Source organism: Solenopsis invicta, chromosome 5 (assembly GCF_016802725.1).
Source record: "Solenopsis invicta isolate M01_SB chromosome 5, UNIL_Sinv_3.0, whole genome shotgun sequence".
Taxonomy (NCBI): Eukaryota; Metazoa; Arthropoda; class Insecta; order Hymenoptera; family Formicidae; genus Solenopsis; species Solenopsis invicta.
In genome coordinates, this window is record NC_052668.1 from 869517 (window position 1) to 890321 (window position 20805).

The 20805-nt window shown below is 31.2% G+C and overlaps 1 protein-coding gene across 1 annotated transcript; it reads right to left on the reverse strand.

The window, feature by feature from the left end:
- Positions 1 to 8216: 8216 nt before the first annotated feature.
- LOC113003154 (membrane metallo-endopeptidase-like 1) lies at positions 8217 to 14328 on the reverse strand. Its single transcript, XM_039449027.1, has 18 exons — positions 14214 to 14328; positions 13715 to 13890; positions 13436 to 13597; positions 13265 to 13348; positions 12925 to 13148; positions 11910 to 12566; positions 11748 to 11837; positions 11536 to 11674; positions 11330 to 11459; positions 11065 to 11155; positions 10787 to 10963; positions 10614 to 10714; positions 10474 to 10526; positions 10269 to 10320; positions 10054 to 10121; positions 9511 to 9647; positions 9241 to 9408; positions 8217 to 8510 (listed from the first exon to the last, which is right to left on the reverse strand). Exons 1-18 carry the CDS (start codon positions 14231 to 14233, stop codon positions 8334 to 8336), a joined length of 2706 nt encoding a protein of 901 aa, XP_039304961.1. The 5' UTR covers positions 14234 to 14328; the 3' UTR covers positions 8217 to 8333.
- Between the last annotated feature and the right edge of the window lie 6477 nt (positions 14329 to 20805).

Consider the following 20805-nt stretch of genomic DNA (forward strand, 5'->3'; position numbering starts at 1 on the left):
CGATATTAATCTCCAACAAATTTCAATTTAATTAATTTTTCAAATTATTTACTGAAATAAATTCTTCATTTTTGAGTAAAATATGCTTACATTTGATGTAAATCCTGGCCAGCGAGCTGCTATCAATTATATCCAATTGCGTTATTCTCCTTTAGTACGTAACGAAAAATTAGGGTTAGGTACGCCAGAACTATAACTGAATCATATTCTCAAATTGGCAATCCTGTAATCGTCGATTAAGTTAATCGGCGTTGGTGCAAGTGGCCCTAAGTATATCTCGAAAACTGTACGAGAGCGCCAATAAATTTATAAGGAAAATTGTTCAGTATCCTTGCCTCTATAACATATGTCAAGGTCAACATGATTGGAGCCGAGTTTCCTACACTGCATAATTACCATGTGCGTGAAGTTAGCACCGCCATTTTGAAAAAATAACAGTAAAAATTGTGCTGAGTTGTTGGGACGCCATTGGATGGAATTAGTCGTATAGCACTCCAGCTATCTATAAATATGCGACACGGCTTAAGATATTCGTCTTTGGTGGAGAATAAATGTACGTTTGCACGAATCGCCGCTAACAGAGTTTCATCTTGCCTGAACCCGTGATTCGCTTAATATGCTACCGATGGACGCATTCTACTCCCGAGTAACGCTGTGCCGCGCGACCGCCTAGCGGCGGCGACTGAACTGTGCCAGTGCTCGAGGTAACGCCAGGGCCCATGGTTTGCACGCGCACTTGCGCGTGATGATGGCGTATCGGATCGCCACAAATACTGCATTCTATTTTTGGTTTACCACGATTTTTTATTCGCCTTGAGTAGCACAACTCGTCACAAGTTGCGGAATTGATTTATCTGTCACGGTTGAAAAGTTATGGGGTTGAAAAGTTTCGAAATTGAAAAATCAAAATTCTTTTTTTGAGTGTATCGCCAATTCCGTTGATCTGACGTCATTTTGACATTAAGCAAAGTTGTTGTGCTCGCCTAGCACAATCTGGCACAACTCGAAAAAATTCGGAAGTCACATTTTTTTATCTCCACCCACTTTGGATCAATCCTCGGCCAACTCTCAAGGGTAGAGAAGGTTTTCTTGAATGGTTTTTACGCACCTTGAATAGTATAACTCGGCACAAGATACGGAATTGATTTGTCTGTCATGATAGTAAAATTATGGAGCTACGAATTTGTGTTTAAATATCTTATATTCTAATTTTTTTTCTGGCTGTAGATACATTCAAATACTTTGCGGCACAATATACAGTAGCTGAAGTTGTATCCAGCACATTTTTTATTTTATCGATATAATAAAATGGCGGTGCTGATGAAAAAATGTTTTTTATTACTTATCGCTTTATTTTTTGAGATATGTGATTAGTTTTTGCGGCACAGTTTAGTACAAACCTAGCACAAATCAGCACAAATTTCATTTTCATTTTTTTTCAAAATAGCGGTGCTCATGGAAAAAAAGTTTTTTGTGATCTATCGCTTTATTTTTTGAGATATGTGATTTATTTTTGTGGCACAATATAGCACAAACCGAGCACAACTCAGCACAATTTTTATTTCTTTATTTTTTCAAAATGGCCATTCTAACTTCACGCACATATAATTACCCTATTTTTTCACATATTACTAAGAGTGACTGACACACGACGTTCCACAGTTGCCGCGGCTGACGGTGTCCTTTCGACATTTCGTGTTGTCAATAGTGAGTACATGAATTTTCAGCTTTGTCGATATTAATTTTTTATTAATATTAACACTTTTTTTTACATTGTTGAGACACTAGGGGAGCTCCCCGTCCCACTAATTCATGGTATGACAGTCATTTTATTCATTTGTAATACAAAAACAACTGTATAAATGAAAATCAATTTTGTCGATATTGGTCGAAAATTTGTGTTATTACCTCTCGGACTAATACGCATGTGGTCCATCGAATGTAGTATTTTTGTGCGGGATTACGATAATCCAGGGTTGGGTAAGTTAATAAATTTTTTTTAGTTAAATTAAATTAAAGTTAATAGCACATAAAATTAATTTAATTACGTTAAAAATTATATGAATAAAAAATGAATTCAGTTAAAATTAAAAGTTACGTTAAAATTAAATTAACGTAAATTAAAATAAAAATTAATTTTCAAAATCATTATTTATATAAAATATTTTAATTTTTTTTAATTGCGTTAATCTAAATAACAAAACAATTACAGTATGAATTTTTAAATAAATTTTTTGTTTTATTTATAATTTAAGTTTATATGAAGTAAAGAAGAAATATTGTTTTTTATATATAGATATGTATTCTTTTATAATTTTTACATTTTCTAATTAAGTTATTAAAAATATGATTTTACGTATAATGTGAAATATATAACCTTACATATAATATATCGATGAAATAAAATCCTATTAAAATTTATCATTCTTAAAGTATTATTAAATTTTAATAAAAGCGTTATTTCAAAATGACAATCGGTTTACTTTCCTCGTAAGTTATCACATAGCAAACTACCTGCACTAAACATTTATTTTACAAGTGCTGAGGATGGTCCTGATATATTATACTGTCATTTATAAAACAGATAAAAAAAATTAACTTAGAAAAAAGTTAATAAGTTACTGTTTAAAAATAAATAGTTAAAGTTAAAAATTAACGCATTTAAAATTAACTAAATTAAGTTAAAAGTAATTAATTTTTTAATATTTTGTTTAACTTTTAACTTTTTAACCAGTTACTACTCAAGCATGCAATAATCACAAGGATTACAACTCCTAGCCAGTGCATCTTTTTCGTAAGGGAGGTGAAATAGTGTTCAGTGCAGTAGTGTAGTGGTGCAGTAGTGCCGTAGTACTTCAAAATACCACTGCGCACTAGTAATGCTTAATAATATTTTTCTACAAAGGATTAATTCAATCATTTGAGAAATTTTTGTCGTTTTTTAATAAGTATGACTGTAATATAGTTTTTACAATTCCTTATAAACTTAATTTTATAACTACTGAAAAAGACTACATGATCGACTATCGTGCAACAACGTACTTTACAATCAATTGTAAATATTGTGAGTCTTCTTGTGTGACAGACGAAACGTCAGTTAAAAACGAAAGTCACAGAACTGAAAGCAAATATTAGAAAATCTAGCTTTCCTTCCGTTATCACGAAACATCGCGAATAATCACGATTTTAATTGGAGAACGTAAAAATGAAAAAACGATCTTTTGTAACAAGATCGATATCTGAGATGTTACGTACTAGAAAACTACGAAAAGGACTCAACAAAGTGATGCCAAACTCCTTGCCGATGCTTATCTTTTTGTTCTTATTCTCGAACATATTTCCCCTCTTTAACGTCTTAGCTCCTCTTCTTCCTACTCCTATCGTTCTGTTCGGACAATTCACTTTCGTTCGTTTCTTATTATTCGTCTCCAAACACTCTGTGATGTGACATTCGTACCAGTATTATCTAATTGTAAGATAAAGTTTTCGGAATACACAGGTATAATATATGTATAGTATTATTTTCTTACAATTTCTTTTTAAGCTATTTAATTCTTTTTTACAATTTTACAACACTGATTTGTACAGCTTTTATTTAAATAATTTTTTTTACTTTTTGTTCTTATTTATTACTTTTACATCTTGATTTTATATATAATTAGTTTAATTTAAAGGTAATTGTTTTAATTAATACTTTTCACCTACTGTTTTTATGTTGCATTTTGTGCTGTTACCTAGATTCATGTTTCGAAAACGATGTCTCTTTTCATGTTCCTTCAGAGTATCATTTAGACTAAGACGATTTCGACATATCATGTGTAAGCTTGATTTGATCTGTACGTTTTTCTAAGTGGATGTCCCTGATTCATATTCGGTAAGATTCGAATTATTAGATATTTCAATGCGTTAAGTTTGCGATAATCGTATAATTTAATTGTTTGTTGTTGTTGATTCTAAGCTCTGTACTGATGAAGACTGTTGATTAAAAGTCGACACGTTTGCTTTTATTTTGGTCATTATATTTTTGTTTTGGCACACAACATCCGGCTCCTAAGCTCGTTTTTCCTATTTCAAATTGTTATTCACAAGAGCTCTAATCTTTCGTATTTGTTTTAATTAATAAAACTTATATTTCAATAAACGTTTACTGTATTGCGTAAAATAAATTTGATAATATAATTAGTGAATGATTTACTAAAAAGAAGAATGGCTTTCTTTAAATTAGTAAATACAATTCCTTATTTTTAAAAAATGCATTTACAATACTCTAGAAACACATGGTTTACTAATGTTAAGAAAAATTCTTTTTAGTAAATTTTTTTCTTACAAATAGTATATATAAATAATTAACTTGTTCCTGCTCATAACCATGCCAGTAAAGATAGTGAAAAAAACAAATGAAAATAGTACCAGAACATGAAGAAACATTATTGAGATAAAGAACACGTTGCGGAAATCAATTTTCCAATTAATTGTTATAAACAAGTTATTAAAGATTAACTGTAAAGAGAAACTGATTGTGTCAGTCAATTTTACAGAAAAAATTACTAAAGGAATATACATGACTCTTTCTTAAATCATTTATATTTTATACAGAAAAATAAACTATAAATAATTTAATATCTTCAATAAAATATTCATTACATTTGATTTAAGCAATCTTTATAAAATTGTAACGTTACGCCTTTCCGCCGCCAAACGCAACGCGTGAGAGCAAACACGCGCGCGCGTTCAGCTAAGCATGCCGCGATCACGCGCTACCATGCGTGCCGCGCGCCGCGCTCGGCAAGCGTCCCTACTCCGGCCGGCCCCACCACGCGCGCTGACTAGTACATACGACCGCGCGGACTGCTATATAAGCCGGCAGCGAGCAGCCGAGATCAGATCACTCCGAGCCACCGATCTCAAACCTACTCCGCTCCTGCGCCGGGTATTCTCGACGCTCCTTAGCTTGGGCATTCTCAAGCACTTCCCCGGAACGGGCATTCTCGTTCTAACTCTCTCGCGACGGGAATACTCGTCGGTCCTAACGGCTGGGAATACTCGGCCAATCCCATCCTCCGCGACGGGAATACTCGTCGTTTCCGCGGCTGGGTATTCTCGGCCAACAGGAACCGTCCGTCCCGCAATTCCGTTCTCGGGGATTCTCGAGACCCGCACCACCGTCGGGGATGCCCGACACCGTTCTAAGGCTCATTCCGCAAACCTGTTCCCTACGGGGTGACAACACCCCGCAGGGAGAGACCGCTTAGGTCTCTACCGTCGACCGCACTCGCGTATCGCGACTGTCCGCCGCGCGGGCCAATAGCGGCCCGTTTAACTGTACATTAGCCGCTTCGCGGCCCTCCGATCATTACTTCCGAGCGCTTGGCGCACAAGTCCTGTCCGTTCGTTCCGGAGTTTCTGGAATCCGCTCCGTTTAAATAGTAAGTACGCCGCGAATACATCGTGACCGTTCTCATTAGTTTCACGCGGGCCGACGACCGCGCAATTAAGCACTCCCGTGCCGTACTACCAATCGCGGAGTTCCTACGATACGTACTCCTAAGTGTTTTAGGTATTAAGTGTACCGCGAATATATTGTGACCGATCTCTTGATGTCACGCGGGCCGACGACCGCGCAATTAAGTACCGCAATACTATTCGAGTAGTTCAGTATTACCCGATAACCATATCGGATCTGTATCATTTCATTTTGTACTAAAGCATAGCCAAATATATTTAACCTCTTTCGTTTTCACTACCAAACCACGGCGTTATCATTGAATACGAACCCGGACACCCGGCGAGCACATCCGAGCATCCTGTCCTGAACCTAAAATCCCGTAACCGAGAAAGTACCAGCGTTACAAAATAGTATAACATTATTAAATAAATTAAAAATTGATTTTAAAAGTATTTATTTACATATTTTTTCTTATATTATTTTAATAACAGCTTCACAATCCGAGATATTAATCACTAAACTCTTATTGAGTTATTTTCTTTGCTAAACACTGTCCTTAAGGAGGAAATTCGGTTTTTTTGGCCAAAAACATAGTAAAATTTAGGATTTTTTTTTCAAAAAGTAACAATTTAGTTAATTTGAAATTTGCACCATGTTTTTATCCATGTTTTAAGAACGTACAATTTATTTTGTTAATTTTTATTTATAAATAAAAAAGTTATATATAAATATCACCCTGCGCAATAATCTTCATCTTTGGTGTGCACGATATTGATCTTCCAGGTAATCTGAAACAGGAAATTGAAACGGCGTTTTACTTTATACACATGTAGATTCAGTTGATTACCCAGAATTACAACAAAAAAGATTATTGCGGAAGTTATTAATTTTCAAATCAAAACTATAGTTTTTACTGTCAAAATTCATCCATTTTTATTATGTAAACAAAAATATGTAATTTATCAATATTCTGGTTTATTAAACAATAAAGTAATGTTTACTGAATATGCAGGCCAAGTTTGAAAGTAATCGGTTTAATGGTTAGAAAAATATCACGCACACTATCCGCAAAAATGCTTTTTCGACAAAACAGCGTTTGAAGTTTTAAGTTTATATAAGTATTTCAAGTACTTACATAATTGTTTTGTTATTCCGCTTTTTCAAGGCCATATAGTAGTTCTTCCTCCTTTTCGTAGAATTGATTTTGAGTCATTAGTTTGCTTCTACGCTTTGTCCAAGCTTTTTTGTAGTCTCAAGGCTTCGTCGCACTGATTTTTCAAGCCGGTATTAATCTTGCTCTTATGATTTGCTAAACATCTTCATGTAGTGGCGGTTTATGATCAAATTCATCAAGACCGGTGCTCAGGTCAATTAAGACTGACTCATAACTCCGGAAGTTTTACGAATTTTGAAATGAAATTTTCTGGAGATATTCTTGAGGTGTTAAACTAAAATATTCAGTAAAAAATTAAAAATCGATTTTTTTGACCCGAAAAACCAAATTTCCCCCTTAAAACTTATAAAAAAAATACAAAAAAATACTTTAATACAAGAAAATAGAATTTTTAGATTTAAAAATTGCTTTTTAAAAGTAAAAAATATATATTTCCTAAAAAGAAAAACTTGTGTTTTTTATCGGATATATTACATTTATTCAAGTTTACGTTCTCTCAAAAGTAACAAATTACTTTTAACAATTATTTATTTTTTTTTAATAAACTATTTATTAATTTTATAAGTTTGAAAAACTAAATTTAAACAAATATGTACTAAAACGTTATATTAAAATTAAAAGTTTGGATTTAATATTATAAACATTTATTTACTAGATTTCAACAAATATTTTAATGTAATTTACAAAATCTGACCTAGATTTAAATAAATTTTTTAACAAAAAATTATTTTTTTATTTCAATAAAACATTTTACTATAATTAAGAAAAAAGTTTTATAATTAAAAAATTGTTTTCTTTAAATAAGTAAATTTAGATTTAGTAAATACATTTACTAAAATAAAAAAACTTTTTTCTCATTATATAAGTTACTTACAGAAAAATGATCTATCTCATTATTGCAACGTTGTCTGAGGCCGATGTAAGATTCAGTTGCACTATGAGGTAAGTGTATATTTTATGTTTTTCGTTACAATATGGAATTACTGCACAATTTATTTTTTTATGTGTCATGTGTATGTAAGCAGAAAGATCCTGCTACATCACAATATTGAATTGATAGAGCCTAAGACCGGAAACGCATCTTTGACTTTCTGAATTATGTCAATGAAATGGCGCTTATAATAACATGTATATCAATGCGATGTCTAAAACTCAAGAAATAATTAATTTTCACATTGACCTTTTTCTTTTTCTCTCAAATTTTTATTAACCCAGAAAGTAATACGCGTTTGAATATTTAGGAAAACATTAATTAACAGTAACATAACGTAAATATTCTAATTTCCTAACAGGCCAACTTGAAATTAACATTTATAAATAATTCAGTATACCAAAAAATATAAATAAAAAACATGCATAATGATGGTTCCATCATTTAAGACAAAATTAGATTATTTTATTTATCGTCCTTTATATTTAAAAAAAATTACCTGATATTTTGATTTTTCGTGGCATCGCTTTGCGTCATAACTACACACATTATGTCTTTCATGTATAATTGATGTGCAAAAATGTTTTTAATTGTTATCTTTATAACGAACAAAAATATGATATAGATCACAAACTATTATAATGAAGTAAAAATAAAACAATTGATTTATATCATATGCTTCACTTTATTTATCGATATATGTAATAAGGTAATTTTTGTTAATTGTTTCTCATTTTTGTTAAGCATTGGCAAACTCATTCTGTAATATGTATATAAGAAAGTCACTTCCAGACATGACATTTCTTTTCGGGATTCATCGCACTGCCGACCGGACAATTGTAAGCTTTGGCAAAGTCCCGTGAATTGGAAACAGACCCTATCACTCTCAGTCTTCCAATGCTATGCTCATCTGATTTGGCCTTTTCTAGGGTTCTATTTGTTATATCGTCACAGAACACCTGCAAACATTATTGCAATTTAATGCATTACAGTATATAAACGTTTACTTCAATTACTATTGTTCTTTCAATTTATTTTGATTACTATTGTTATTTTCATAATTTAATTTGTTATAATTCAGCATTATAACAACCCGGCACATGGCAATCGATCTCGGGTTAGCATGCACCGGAAAGAAATTAAACTTATGTCTAAAGCGCTTGCTCGCAACGCGGGCAAACCCGGAAACATTAAAACCCAACGGTAGTTCCCCGAATTAGTTGCGACAACACTGACACATGCTAACCGCGCGGAAATATCGAACATCGCACTTGCGATTGGCAGTAGCTTTTCACAATTGCGATCAATATAAAAACACCGCTTGACGCTCAAGCGGTGACCAGTCATTCCAAGCCTTGATACAAAACACATCTCCGTCAAGAAATTAGCCACGAGCAGCAGTCATACCTACGAAGAGCCATATATATCCCAACATAGTCACATCGTTAGCACATACACAATAGTACCACTCGAGGTACCACAGCTGTAATACGAGCTGCCGCTCGTGAGTCTTATCAAACGTTTATAAATATACGCTTACATTCAAACGTTCGGACTCCTTTCGTTGGTCAACGATTTCTTAGGTTCTCACTCCCTCCACGGCGTCCATCGGGCTTATGCCCGATTTTGTACGTTAGCCGTACAACAAATTTTTACATCTATGAATTCACTATTTCTCTGTATACTTACATTAGCAAAGGATAAGAAGAAAAGTTGATCATTAGTGATATCTTCATGGCCCGGCAATACAGTGCCCGTTTTTCCGCATTCTCTTTCTCTCCTTTCATATGCTCTAAACGCAGTCTCTAATCCCATTGTGTCAGCAATATTATCCCTTATCGTCATATTTCCATAGTTCTGCAATTTTTCTCAATAATTCATTCGATCAAATATTTTCAAAATACACAACAAGAAACATAATGTGAATTATAATAATCAAATGCAGAATAAATAACGAACCTTTATTTTGTAATTTGACTTCTTTGAAATGGAATAATTATTAAATTGTTCTACAAAACATTCTGTTCTTTTATCGTGTGCTTCAGTTACTGCAGATGATAAGTTTATCAATTTTCCGTTCTTATTATAAACGTACCCTAAAAAAATTGTCCTCTGTTTTTTTTTGCCATACTTCTTAAATATTTGAAAAGATCATTTGTGGAGATATACTTTTTAAGGTAAGGGAACTGGGATTAAAAGTAACAGAGAAGGGGGGGAATAAGTTATAACATTTATATAAAAAAATTATGAATATGATAACAACGTAAGAAAAGATAGAAGTTTTGTTACGATCACCATAAAAGATTACTATTTTTCTTTATGCTTTTATATCTCGTTCATAATATTCTTTATATGGATGTTACAACTCAATGTTAGTTTTAACCCCAGTTTCCCTTAAAGTGATAGCTGTTGTTATATTATCGCAATAGTTTCATATACATGTATATACTATAATTTAGAAAAGCAAATGATTTAATATAAAATATTATTTGATAACGTTACCAAAGTTATCGAATCCATGATTAACTTCATGAGCCATTATTACTCCAATAATGCCATAATTAATAACTCTGGAACAAAGAATAGTTAGAAACGAATTTGTTAAGAATTTATTAAAAATTATAAAATTGTGAAAATGGTATAATTTATAGTTTATATGAATCTATCGCTGTGTTCCGTTATCGCCTTGATTTTTTAAATTAAAATGGTTTATTTACTGTGGTCTGTCGTAAGCGAACAATGGGCTCTGGAAATCCGCTGCCGAGAGACCTATAATCGAAGGAGAGCTTAATATCGATAATGATATGAATTATTAGAAACTTGTATAAGCTTAAATAAATTATTACAAATTTATATAATTCACTAATTAATGTAAATTATTGCAAATTTATATAAATCATTAAAAAAAGGTATATGACGTACTTAGAGCATCTAAGATGTAGTCAAAAACAGCATTTACTTTAATAGGACTTATTCTGTAACACGGAATTTATATAAGTTAATTTTTGTAAATTAAGAAATAAAACTGTAATTATACTGGAATAAATATATGCATTTCTTACAATAGATCATTTTCATCTGGCACCAAGTGTCGCAATGATTTCCACTTGCTGTATCTATTTAAACTGAGTGTATTTTCATAATACGAATTAATGACCATAAGCTATAATGAAATAGAGCAACTAAATCAAATAGTTATTATGTAGTAGCATTTAATAAATTTGAACAAACTTACTCCTTGAAAGTGTTTTTTAACAATAGTGTTATTTTTATACCAATCTGGATATCCAATAAATTTCTTCATATTTATTAACTTCGCTAAAATAATATCTTTAGTATCGTCATTCAACCAATCCGTCCCTTTAATTTCATATTCGACTTCCTTTTGTATATCATCTAACATGTCTGATGCCTGCAATAGAAATAAGTGATTTAATTACATATTCTTAAACGGAGAGCTATGATATATAGAAACTGGCAGAATAAAACTTTTAAACAGTACAATGTGCTTACTATTGTCGTGATTTCATCAGAAAAATGATTTTTCACGTATTCGTATGCTGCAATATCTCTCATCTCTTTTTCATGTATGCATTCAATCAATCTGTAATAGTTTATTATGAGTTTAATATAAATACACACATATAAAATTTAAAACTTTGATTTTGAATTGTATATTAAAACTGCGTTGTAGGAAAACTATATCTTAATATAAGAAGTTATATTTTCATCTAGTTATAAAACTCCTCTTTTATACATATAAGAGCTTGTAGCACACCTCGCTGGCACTCCAAAAATTCGTGTATTATCATTTTTTTGTTTCTCTTTCCATTCATAGTATAATTTTTTCATTTCCCTTGTAGTAGTTCTTATTATGTTGCTCAAAAAGTTCCAATGTATATAGTTCACTGAAATATATACTCCACGTAAGTGTATTTACTGACGATATTCATTATAATAACCGCACTGTTTTTCAGAATTTACCGATTGTTCTACTCGATGTCTCGTCTAGCAAAGTGACAAGACTTGAGACGTAATTTGAATTAATAGTTACATTTGAATTGACATCTACGTCTACATGGGCCTCATCAAATACTTCCCCAATTTTGTATAGCCAGTTAATCTGCGATTTTAATCAAGTATATTTAATCAGAGATAATTACACATGATGTTAATCGATTAAAATAACAACTTACTTTACTATTAGCAGTTTTCGGATTTTTTTTATCATACCATTCCTGGAGATCAGTGAGCTTCATTGTTTCATAGTTTCCGTCGCCCAGAATCTAAAATACATTATCATTAAGTATATTATTATTCTTCTTTTTCGTTGTTTGATGAAACAGTGCAACACATACATGAAAAAGCTTTATTTGAAAATCGATCATATCTTGAATATCTTTATTCATATGTTTCTCCGTAACGTCGACGTCTCTTGCTTTCGCTATGGCGCATGCTACTTTTGAGATGAAATCAGTATAGCGCTTCCTAAAGTTACCTTCGTCAGCCGTATTTTCTGTGCTAATTTGTGGTGTTGTCGCCTCTAAAGTTTTCTGCAGTCTCTTTCTACGTGCTTGCCTCATATGATTCTTTTCGTTCTTTGGCAAGCGTAATTTTTCGCTAACATTTTTTGGTATTACTCGTCTTTCTATCTTCTCTTTCTTTGTCTTATGATTCTCATGTTTTTTGGAATGGATGGCACTCTTCATTTTTCTATTATGCTTCACATTTGTTTTTTTCACCAACTCACCGATCTTTTTCATACTAATTTTCTTGTACGTGTTTTTATCATCATCTTGTTCGTTTGTATCGCCATCATCGTCATTTTTATTGTCATTATTATCTTTATCATGATTACTATTGTCATCGACATCGTTATTATCATTATCACTTTTGTCTTCGCTTCCAGGTTCTTGACTATCTTCCTGCTCGTCGCTTTCATCATATTCTTCTTTACTATTGTTCCAATTAATCCAGACTTTGTATGATTCCAGAAGTAACTCTGGAACGTATATCTAGCAACAAAAGCTTTATTTTAAAATGTTGTTGAAAAATGAAATTGTACCTTTTAAATACCTATACAAAATAGAAAAAGCAAAATGAGAACAAAACACACTGTAATATTATGAATTACATAACGTAATTAGAAATGCCACTTATGTGTGCACCGTAAATACATTTTTTTTATTTACAAGGGCAAATCCAGGTGTCTCGCGGATTTTAGAAAAGTTTATATTAACATATATTGTAGAATTTAATCATAAAACTCTACATATTAATATCGAACTTTTATCTTCCTTTGTCAACTGGTGATATAATATTAATGTAATCATAATTTGCATTAGGAACTTACGTAACACACGTGATACGTACAAACATCATTTTTTGAGGCGTTTCCTGAGGTGTTTCCGGAGCAAAGTTCCATACGTCTACCTCGTGGAAAGCATTGCTACCTGTTAAACGCATATATTGATCATCCACTTTTTGCCAGCTGTACTCCTCCTCGTTCCATTCCTCCGGTTCCATTATCATTGGCCATCCACCTATTCGGGATATAGTATGAATAATAGGCTGGAGACCTTGCCTCTCCGCTGTATCTGGAAGCATTTTGTGATTCAACAAACATACTACGGACCACAAATATAAATAAAAGTATTATTCAAGTTAAGCACGACTCTTCGATTGTTTTGATTATCAAATTATCAGTGCTTACCTGTATCCATGCAAGCTGCATACCACTTTTTCGCGAGTTTTATCGCATAAATATCGTCATCCTTTGGACCCTCGTCGAAGATTTCTGCGAAGTATTGTTTAATATTTTAGAATTTTATTACATACACATTTCAAGCTATAGTGTAAGACGTGTAAGTGATTTAATATTAACCTTTTATTTGTTTCGCAACATTTACTTGCGCTCTGCGGATCATATTCCATGAATCCATTCCTTCCGGAATGGGATTATGCTCCGGCCATTTTCCACACGCGTATTCATAGAAGTCGTCGCACGGATCCACAGATTTGTCCATGCCCTCCGATAACATCCGTGCTGAAAAGTAATGAGAGGAACAAGAAGAAAAGTAGAAATAAATAATGATTTGAATTTTCACACTAGCTGTAACTAGTAATAATAATAATTCTAGGTATAATTTTCACTATCAAGTACCAAATTTTTTGCACTCTTGAGTTTGGCATACAGTAGGCTTGTTTTCTTCCTTATGTTCACTCTCATTGTTTTTAGTTAATTTATTGTTTGAGTCAAATAACCAAGCCAGATGTGAAGGATATCCTTGATTTTTGAACGGCGTTGCATTCTTCATTAAAAGTACGTCAATGAAGGCGCTTCAACGTACAATTGGAAATAAAATCAGTACAATGTATTTATATATTAGAAATGATATATAGTATAATATATAAAAATAATAAAATAATAAATTAGATGATGAAAGAAATGATAACTCTTAATTTATGTCATTTTTCGAATAACTTTAGAATTTGAAACAATATAAAAAAGATCAAGTGATATTCAATCGTTTTTTTTTTAATTTTAACGCCATTTAAATCAATAAAAACCAATTAATTTTTGTTTAAAATAGAATTATGAATCGTTGAATTCACTTATAATTGTTGGCAACAAGATTAAAAAATAATTAATATTTACTTACAAAAGTATGAACCGTCTCATTCTCGGAAAGCAATCTGAGGCTGATATAAATTTCAAATTGCGCTATGTGGTACGTATGTATTTTTGTATTCTCCACTGTGATTTGTGAAATTATTTGTTGCAGAGATTATTACTCCTTTATATATCACTACTTGAGCGGAAGGGTCTTATTACGCAAGCATATCGAACTGATAAATCCGAAGGACGGAGATACATCTTCCGTCCTTCCGATATATCTATGAATATTGCCATAATCAATCTTGCATTTAAAACTTAAACAATATTCATTTTCACAATTTCTTTTTTTTTAAGTTTTATTATCGTGCAAAATAATGCAAAACGTAGATTTCTAAGAATAGTATCTCTTCCTTCTGGATTTTATTCTTTATATGGGAATGATTAATAAAGAATAATGATAAAATAGACTTACTGATTGAATCTCTAAAATATTAAATAAATGGTTAGCAGTTACATTATATTTATGTATGAATGATTTTATGTGTGATGTAAAATTTATCCCAAACGTAATACGTTTTTCACTTTTCTAAAAAAAGTTATTTATTATTCTATATCTTTCAGTAATTGTGTAGTTTCAGTTATTTGTTACTTAACTATTTTTTGCATAAATTTAGAATTCTTATCAAAGCCAGCGGAACACGTGTATTTATTATACAATTTAATTATTGGAATTACCACAAATTATCGCTTCCAGAACATCCGTCTTTTCATGATTATTATATCTATTTATATAATGCCATATAAGTGAGGATAAGTTATTTACTGAATTGTATTGCGCATTGCAGTAATAAAGTTATTCAGAATTCCTTTCTCGTTTATTATTGCATAATAGATGTATTATAAAGCGAACAAAGAACATTTATATACTTACATAAGTGCACACAGTGAAAATAGTAAAGTTGCTTTTTGAAATTTGATATGATGTTTGTAAATATTTATTTTATTTTGTTTACACATATTAAATGAATAATTGTAATGTAAATGTTTTTAAATTAAGCTTTTCTTAATTTAAAACGTTTTTTAATTTATTACCCTAACACAAATTTGTCGGATTTTGATTGATAGTCTTAATATATTGCAGTTTAAAATGTACTTGCTGTATAATATTAGCTAAAAGTTATCAAAATTAAGAAACTGTAGAAGTTTCTTAGCTTTGTATCCTGTTTCCTAACAAACGACAAAAGTTTTGGTCGTAAATATATAAATTTGATTCTAAAACAAGTTGCAAAGAACAAAATAGTAAATAATTTGGTTGATAATACTTTATGTAACGTAAATGATTAAATTTACTGCAGGTTTAAGTAAATAACTTTTAAACAAATAATGAAATAAGTGAATCCAAATGAACTTTTGTATTATTTATTAGATCTTTATTAGTGTATATAAAAAAAATTTAATTCATAACGCTTTTTACTCAACAAATATATAAATATTATAAAATATTATTTTACATAAGAATTAGAAGTAAACATGAAATTAAATAAATTTTGAGCTAATAAGAGGACTGCACACAAATTTTACGAAGATAAGCAAATACTAACAAAACAATCTATGAAAGTTTCAAATTTTTGATCATGATTTAAAATGTTACATATATTTTTAACTTATGTTTATCTTCAATATATCGAACAATCATGCTCAAATTCGGTTAAGTTCGTACAATATTTAGAAGTTAAAGGAATGCAAAAAGAAACATTTAGTCAATCAATATGCGTGATTTTATTCATTAATACAGAATATTTAATTTCTGCAAGATAAATGTGTGAAATATGACTTGCAAGACTTTTTAAATTATTTTCAGATATTGCACTTCTTTTTGGGATTCATTGGACTGCCAACTGGGGAATTGTAAGTTATAGCAAAGTCATCCGAATTTGATACAGAGTCTATAACTCTCAGTCGTTCGATGCTATGCTCATCATCTTTGGCAACGTTTATTAATCCTTCAGGATTGATTGTTCCGCACCATAACTGTAAATGTCATTATTTTAATATAATTAAACCGTATAAGAAATAATATATTTTATTATTATCTTTATAGTTTTGTATTGTATAGTTCTCTATTAATGTCTGTGATACTCACATTGCCAAAGGATACAAAGAACTATTGATTATCGGTAAAATTTTCCGTGCTTGGTAACGTGGCATCCGGTGTATCGCTCTCCTTCTTTTTCTTTTGATAAGCCCTAAATATCGTCTATAATCCCATTGAATCCGCGATGTTGTCACCCATTGTCTTTGAACCGTAACAAATCTTTAGTAAACTAAAAATTTTAATATTTAGCGAGTTTGCGATATTAGCTTAATGTACCTTTATTTTTTAATTTATTTCTTCATCAATAGAATAATTATTAAACTTTTCCACAAATCACACAATCTTCTTTATTGTCTCACGTGTCGACTATTGATGAGAACAATCCCAGGAAGGCATCTTTATCGTACATGTACCTTAAAAATTGTTTTTCTATGTCTCTTTCTCATCAAATATTCTCGAATATTCATTAATTCGTTAAAATAATAAATCATTATACTATAATAAAAAATATTACAGTGTAAATTTAAAAGAAAATGTAGAACTTAAAAACAATGTGTTATTAACATATCATCATTATTGAAACCATGATTACTTTCATAGATTATAACAAATCCTATGATAATTCCAAAATTAATTGACCCATAGAAAATTAGTTTTGTTCGGAATATGTTTTATTAAAATTTACATTAACATAAAATTATTAAATGTATAGGAAAAAATGCGGTAAACATACCGGTGAGGGGTGGCAGTTTCAATGACCTTGACCTTGACGTATGTTGTCAATGTCATTGCCCTCAGTAACCTCCAACAAGTTTTAGCCGTCGCTCGCCCTTCGTTAAAATATTATAATCACAAAAGTTTCATAAATAAAACAAAATTTCTACCAATTTTATTGTTATATACATATTTATTCATCAATATTATTACTAATTGTGGATACATATCTTCCATAATTTGTAAAAATGCTTTCATGAAAAGGATAAATTCTTTTAAATAAAAATTCGTCGAGATAAAATTTATAGTGATTTTGAGAAATTCCATAGCGAGGAATTGTACTATTTATATTTCAATTCATGTTTAACTTAAATTGTAAAAACAGTTGCAAGGGTGAACATAACATTAAAAAGTATACTATAAAACAACACACTTTGTCTAAGTCTAAACAAAAACGAAAAAAGAATTCCATTCAATGGGCTTAATTTGAAATTGCATGTGCTTCTTTGTCTTTTTCGTTCACGAACAATTTTATAACAATCTTCTGTACAGTGAAACAATAATTTGTTGTCTCCATGCACAAAATTAAGGAGATGCTTACATCGTGGGCACTCAATGTTTTGCCTAATAACATTTTTCTCACAAATAAGAAATTAAATTAACGTTATTATCGGTTAAACGCAGAAACTCGTGAAGTCGCATGTTTGCTTATTAAGAATCCGACTATTACTAAACACAAGGAATATTTCCTACAGTAAGTGTATTTATTATTTCAGACATATTCAATATACATATGAAATAGACTTTCGACGTTCCACGCTGAACGAGGTTGATCTTACAAGTTATTAGTACTGTTGCGCATGGATTTACGAAATAAAGTATATAAATGGATAAATATGTTATATTTATACGCAGATGTACGCACGCACGCAAGCACACACACGTGAAGGTGCAAGGAAGTGGGCCTACAGCACCCACCCCGTCGCACAGTGGGGCCGAATTGCAAAAACGTGGCCAAAATATAAAAGAATTATAAAAAATTATCGAAATTGTGTATATTAGAGTTTTCGATGTCGCTGATTAAAACTCTGAAGTCAAAATTTGAAAATTCAAAATGGTGGATCAAAAATGGCGGACGAAAATATTAAAAAATCGTATAAATGAAGCGAAATTGAGTATACTGGGTTTTTCAAGGACGCTGATTATGAATCTAAAGTCAAAATGAAAAAATTTTAAATGGCGGATACAAAATGGTGGACGAAAATGTAAAAGGGATGTCACAAAAGGGATTTTGGAGTAGATTTAAACAAATAAAATAATTTTATAGTCATTATTTGTATTTTAATAACAAAAATCTTGCTCGTTGTCAGATTCATATAAACTAAGCGAGGTTTCGGTTGATGATCCCGCATCATCACTATTATAATTGTGTGGTGTATTAGCAGGAATTTCGGGTGGTTCCAGTAGTTGAACAGCTTCTGCTGCCAATGATTTCAATGGTTTTTGAGGAAGTTTTCGAACACTTGAAATAGCTGCCGTGACAGCTGTTGACAAAAGTTAATTGCAAATATGTAAAACTTTCATTAATGTAGTTTCCCAATTTACTATGATGTATGAATAATATGTAATTAATATTTCACTGAATAAGAAAATATATTACGTACCTAAGACATTTAACCAGAGCATACATAATGCGTTCACAGTAATGGTATTCAGTAATTCAAATGAATTTCTGTAACATAAAATTCATTGTGTATATAAAATTTCTTTAACTTGAAATATATTAAATAATAAATTATCTCACTATTCGTCCAACAATTAGATTTCATTATTATTATCCGATAACTTCCGTAGACCTTTCACTTTGACGTATCTGTCATATCGAATAATATTCTCATAGTACAATGTACTAATAATAAACTTCAATGATATAACTTTACATAAGGTGATAGTTATACAATAACAGTAAGTATTAATACAATTTTTAAAAAACTTACTTCTTTAAAGTATTTTTGGATAATCGTGATATTTTTGTACCATTTCGGATATCCGATAAATCTTTTGAAATTCTTTACTTTTGCTAAAGCCAAGTTCTTAGCTTTCTAATGTATTCAATAAGACTTTTTAATCAGATCTTCGATTGCTTCTTTTATATCTTTGATCATATTTGATGCCTACGATACAAGTGAACAATCAAGTGACAAATTTGTCACACAGGACAAGCTTTTGGATTAAATTAAATGAAACTTACTGTTCTCATTTGAGAAATATTTTCTTACAAATTTGTACGCTAAAATATGTTTTATCTTCTTTGACTCTTTGCAAGTGTTTTATCTTTTGTTATACTTTGATATAAGCAAATCAAATTTGAAGTTAGTAATAATTTATGTTATATATGTATATATATATATATATATATATATATATATATACATATATCAGGGTGTCAGGTAACGATCGCCCGTGGTTTCGTGGATTGCTAGATCAAGTAAAACTGAGCAGAAAAGTCCTTTACCATTTTTTAATATTTGCCATAGTTAACGAAATAAAAATTAATAAAGTCTGCGAATAAGGCGTATCACCGCGCGAAGGACGCCGCCGGTCGCCGAGACGTAGGCAGCGGCTGTGGCGCGGCGCTGTGCGGTGAGGAAGGAAAACAGCTACTGCTTTTCCTTCCTCACCGCACAGCGCCGCGCCTACAGCCATGGCTGCCTACGTCTCGGCGACCGGCGGGCGGTCCTTGCGCGCGGTGAAACGCGCTTATTTGCAGAATTTATTAATTTTTATTTCGTTAACTATGGCAAATATTAAAAAATGGTAAAGGACTTTTCTGCTCAGTTTTACTTGATCTATCAATCCACGAAACCACGGGCGATCGTTACCTGACACCCTGTATAACCTTACATATAATAAACCGATAAAATATAATCCTATTAAAATTTATCATTCTTAAAGTATTAAAAAATATTAATAAGAGCTTTATTTCAAAATGACAATCGGTTTACTTTCCTCGTAAGTTATCACATAGCAAACTACCTGCACTAAACATTTATTTTACAAGTGCTGAGGATAGTCGTGATATATTATACTGTCATTTATAAAACAGATAAAAAAAATTAACTTAGAAAAAAGTTAATAAGTTAATGTTTAAAAATAAATAGTTAAAGTTAAAAATTAACGCATTTAAAATTAACTTAATTAAGTTAAAAGTAATTAATTTTTTAATATTTTGTTTAACTTTTAACTTTTTAACCAGTTACTACTCAAGCATGCAATAATCACATGGATTACAACTCCTAGCCAGTGCATCTTTTTCGTAAGGGAGGTGAAATAGTGTTCAGTGCAGTAGTGTAGTGGTGCAGTAGTGCCGTAGTACTTCAAAATACTACTGCGCACTAGTAATGCTTAATAATATTTTTCTACAAAGGATCAATTCAATCATTTGAGAAATTTTTGTCGTTTTTTAATAAGTATGACTGTAATATAGTTTTTACAATTCCTTGTAAACTTAACTTTATAACTACTGAAAAAGACTACATGATCGACTATCGTGCAACAACATAGTTTACAATCAATTGTAGAGATTGTGAGTTTTCTTGTGTGACAGACAAAACGTCAGTTAAAAACGAAAGTCACAGAAAGCGAATATTAGAAAATCTAGCTTTCCTTCCGTTATCACGAAACATCGCGAATAATCACGATTTTGATTGGAGAACGTAAAAATGAAAAAACAATCTTTTGTAACAAGATCGATATCTGAAATGTTACGTACTAGAAACTACGAAAAGGACTCAACAAAGTGATGCCAAACTCCTTCCCGATGCTT